The sequence below is a fragment of the Haliaeetus leucocephalus genome, unplaced genomic scaffold (assembly GCF_000737465.1).
Source record: "Haliaeetus leucocephalus isolate CR32 unplaced genomic scaffold, Haliaeetus_leucocephalus-4.0 Scaffold92, whole genome shotgun sequence".
Classification (NCBI taxonomy): domain Eukaryota; kingdom Metazoa; phylum Chordata; class Aves; order Accipitriformes; family Accipitridae; genus Haliaeetus; species Haliaeetus leucocephalus.
In genome coordinates, this window is record NW_010972528.1 from 471,093 (window position 1) to 473,817 (window position 2,725).

At 57.1% G+C, this 2,725-nt stretch overlaps 1 protein-coding gene across 1 annotated transcript in view; it reads right to left on the minus strand.

Annotated features, from left to right (window-relative positions):
• PARD6A (par-6 family cell polarity regulator alpha) overlaps positions 1–2,725 on the minus strand; it is an 8,308-nt gene that overhangs the window by 5,291 nt on the left and 292 nt on the right. Inside the window, exon 2 of the mRNA XM_010585180.1 lies at positions 2,401–2,619. Within this exon, the coding sequence (XP_010583482.1) occupies positions 2,401–2,619 (219 nt within the window). The remainder of the gene's footprint in view (positions 1–2,400; positions 2,620–2,725) is intronic.

Genomic DNA, 2,725 nt, shown 5'->3' on the forward strand with positions numbered 1-2,725 from the left:
TTTTATCTGATGTTTCTGAGGAACCCGCCACACCGGCTGAAGGGGCCGTGACAACAGCACCATGAAACTCTTTTTAAAGCCAGACACCTAACAAGAGCAGTGCTTCCTACTAAGTAAATACGTTGAACCAAATCCCGAGAAGCAGCCCGGTTTGTCTGGATCACGCCGTCCTCTGATCCTTGCCCCATCCCGGCCCGCAGAGCAACCTTTGGACAGCACGATATTGCATCGGACCCTGGCATCACCACCCCGCCGGGCCTGCATAAGCTGGACTGCAGCTCCTGGCAGGCTCTTCCCCTGCGTCACCGCACCTGGGTGAGCAAAGGGAGCACGCCAGGCTGCGAGGCTGTGGGACACCTCCTTGCGTACTGGCAAACTCTCCGCCGGCTGTTCCTGCTGTGCTGAGTGATTGCCATGCGGTGAAAATGAGCCTGACCGCACACAGAGCTGTAAACTCATCAGCCGTTTCCTTCCCCCCCCCGCCCCCATTTTTTTTTTTTAAACCGAGTAATTGTGTTGAGGTCAGGGAGATAATCCTGATTTACACCAGGGTTAATGTTTACGCAGGCACCGCTGACAAAAGAAGCTTGCAGCCCTTCATCTCCAATTTTGGTAAATCGGAGTTAATTGTTCAGCAGGACGGTGGGGGTGACACGCTGGTCACACCTTCTGTTTTGCCCCGTGTCTACAGAGTGAGACCTGAGCTAAGCAGACAGTATCGGGGCAGGTATTTGTTTTGCCTTAGTACCAGGAGCTCTGAATCAGCCTCTGGGACGAGAGCACATGCTACCAAACGTCCAGACATGTCCACCGACTTCAGATCCACCGTTTCTTGGCTGCTTCGGGTGAGGGCAGCGAGGGCCTGGCTCTCTGGGGGGCTCAGCACCCCCTGACTTGGGGGGGGGCTGCCGAGGTTCCGCACGCAGGCTGGCGGGCCCCTTGGGAGGTCACTTCTCCACCCCCTGCTCAAAGCCAGGTCAGTGCTGGGTGCAGATAAGGTTGTCCAGCATGTTCCTGTTAGCAGGCGGTTTTCCCAGCAATGGCTAGGGCAGGGGATGGGCAGCAGGCAGCTCAGGCGAGCTATGCCCCCCTTGTCTGTGACAAGGCAGGATGGGTGCTGCGACTACAGCTGCTCACCTGGTCCAGGGGCCAGCAACGGCACAGGGAGTCCCAGCAAAATGCACACACAGAGCCTGAGAACCTGGTTTGACACCAGTATCTGCTCAGCCTTACCTTCTCCCTGCCACCCACGGGACCCCTCTGGGCACTCTGAGAAAAGGCTGCAACTGAGCGAGCAGCAAAGTCACCTTGACCTTAACAGGGGACATTGGCAAGGGCGGCCTTGGACACTGCATTTGTCTTTCCCTCTTTCACCGCTGTCAGGAGCTGCGGGACGCGGATCACGGTCCCTGCTGGCAGAGCTAGAGTAGCGGATAGCTCTGACAGTGTCTCCTCAGCTGGGTGGGGACCCAGAACTGAGGTTGGGGAGGGAAAGCCCACCTGAGTGCTGAGCCTGTTCAGGGACAGCCGAGGGCAGTGCAGGTGGGGAGCGCAGCCTCAGGTCTGAAGTGATTCCTGCTGCCACGGTGCTCATTGTAGGGAGGGATGCAACACAGGAACAGGCTCTGCTGGTGTTCTCCATCCTTGCAAGGATGTACCCTGGGAGCCACAAAGGGTTTGTCGGATGAGACATAGGCTCAGTTCATTTCTTTGTGATTCTATTTTGTTGGTGCCCAGGCAGCGATGCCCCGTGGCACAGCTCTTCCCCAGGAAGCTGCAAGGTGATGCATCCCCGTGGCGGAGTGTCTTTTCTGTTTCCAAAATCTGGTACTGGCTGCAAACTCACTGGTGCCTTTGGGCAACAGGTCTGGCTGCCAAGGAATGCTGAGCAGCTAATGAAACACACAGAGTAAATATGTGGTGCTGACAGATACAACTGACTTCTCACATTCCTACGATATTGTTTTAAAGTACACTAAAACCCCCTCCTGGTGCAGCAGGATCATTACCACTGTTTTTCCCGGTGTTGGATCACATCTCAAAAGAAAATGGGTATGTATGGGGAGGAGGACTCAGAAGCTGCTGTTCTACGTTTTTATGTTTTGGACTTTTTTTTGTCAGTGATAGTTTCTTGAGTTATCACCTTTCCCCAACACCCCTGCGTGCTCCTTTTGGCCTCACGCAGAAGCATGGTGTGTCCTGTCCCCACGAAGTCAGCAACAAACCTGTTGAAGTAGCTATGCAGATCCGGTAAAAAAAAAAAAAACATAGGGAAAAAGGCAATGTTTCACCTGGATCAGGCTGTGGATCCAGGGTGTGCAGGCCCCTCCCAGAGAGCTGTGCTGCTCCCGTGGGCGAAGGGGAAAGGGGAGAGCGAAGCCAGGGATCCCTAAAACCAGCGTTGCTGCCGAAGCTGATGCGTGGCGGAGCTTTCGCCTGCGCAGGGGACCGAGAGACGGCGATGAACGAGCCCTGCTGCAGAGCCCCTCTGCCTTCTGGGCCTGTGAGCACCAGAGATAAACCGGTGCCTGCGTTGCCGGCGGTTGGGCGCACGTTTCGGCGGCACGGCGGCAAGGCCGGAGCGGGCAGGAGCGGGCAGGCGGGAGGCGGTCTGGGTGTCTGAGGGAGAAGGTGCGGCAGAGCACCGGTTATGCGTCCCCCGCTCCCTGCCCGGTGCCGAAGGAGTGGCTGGGCCGGGCCCCGCGAGGCTGCCGGCGCTGCGGCC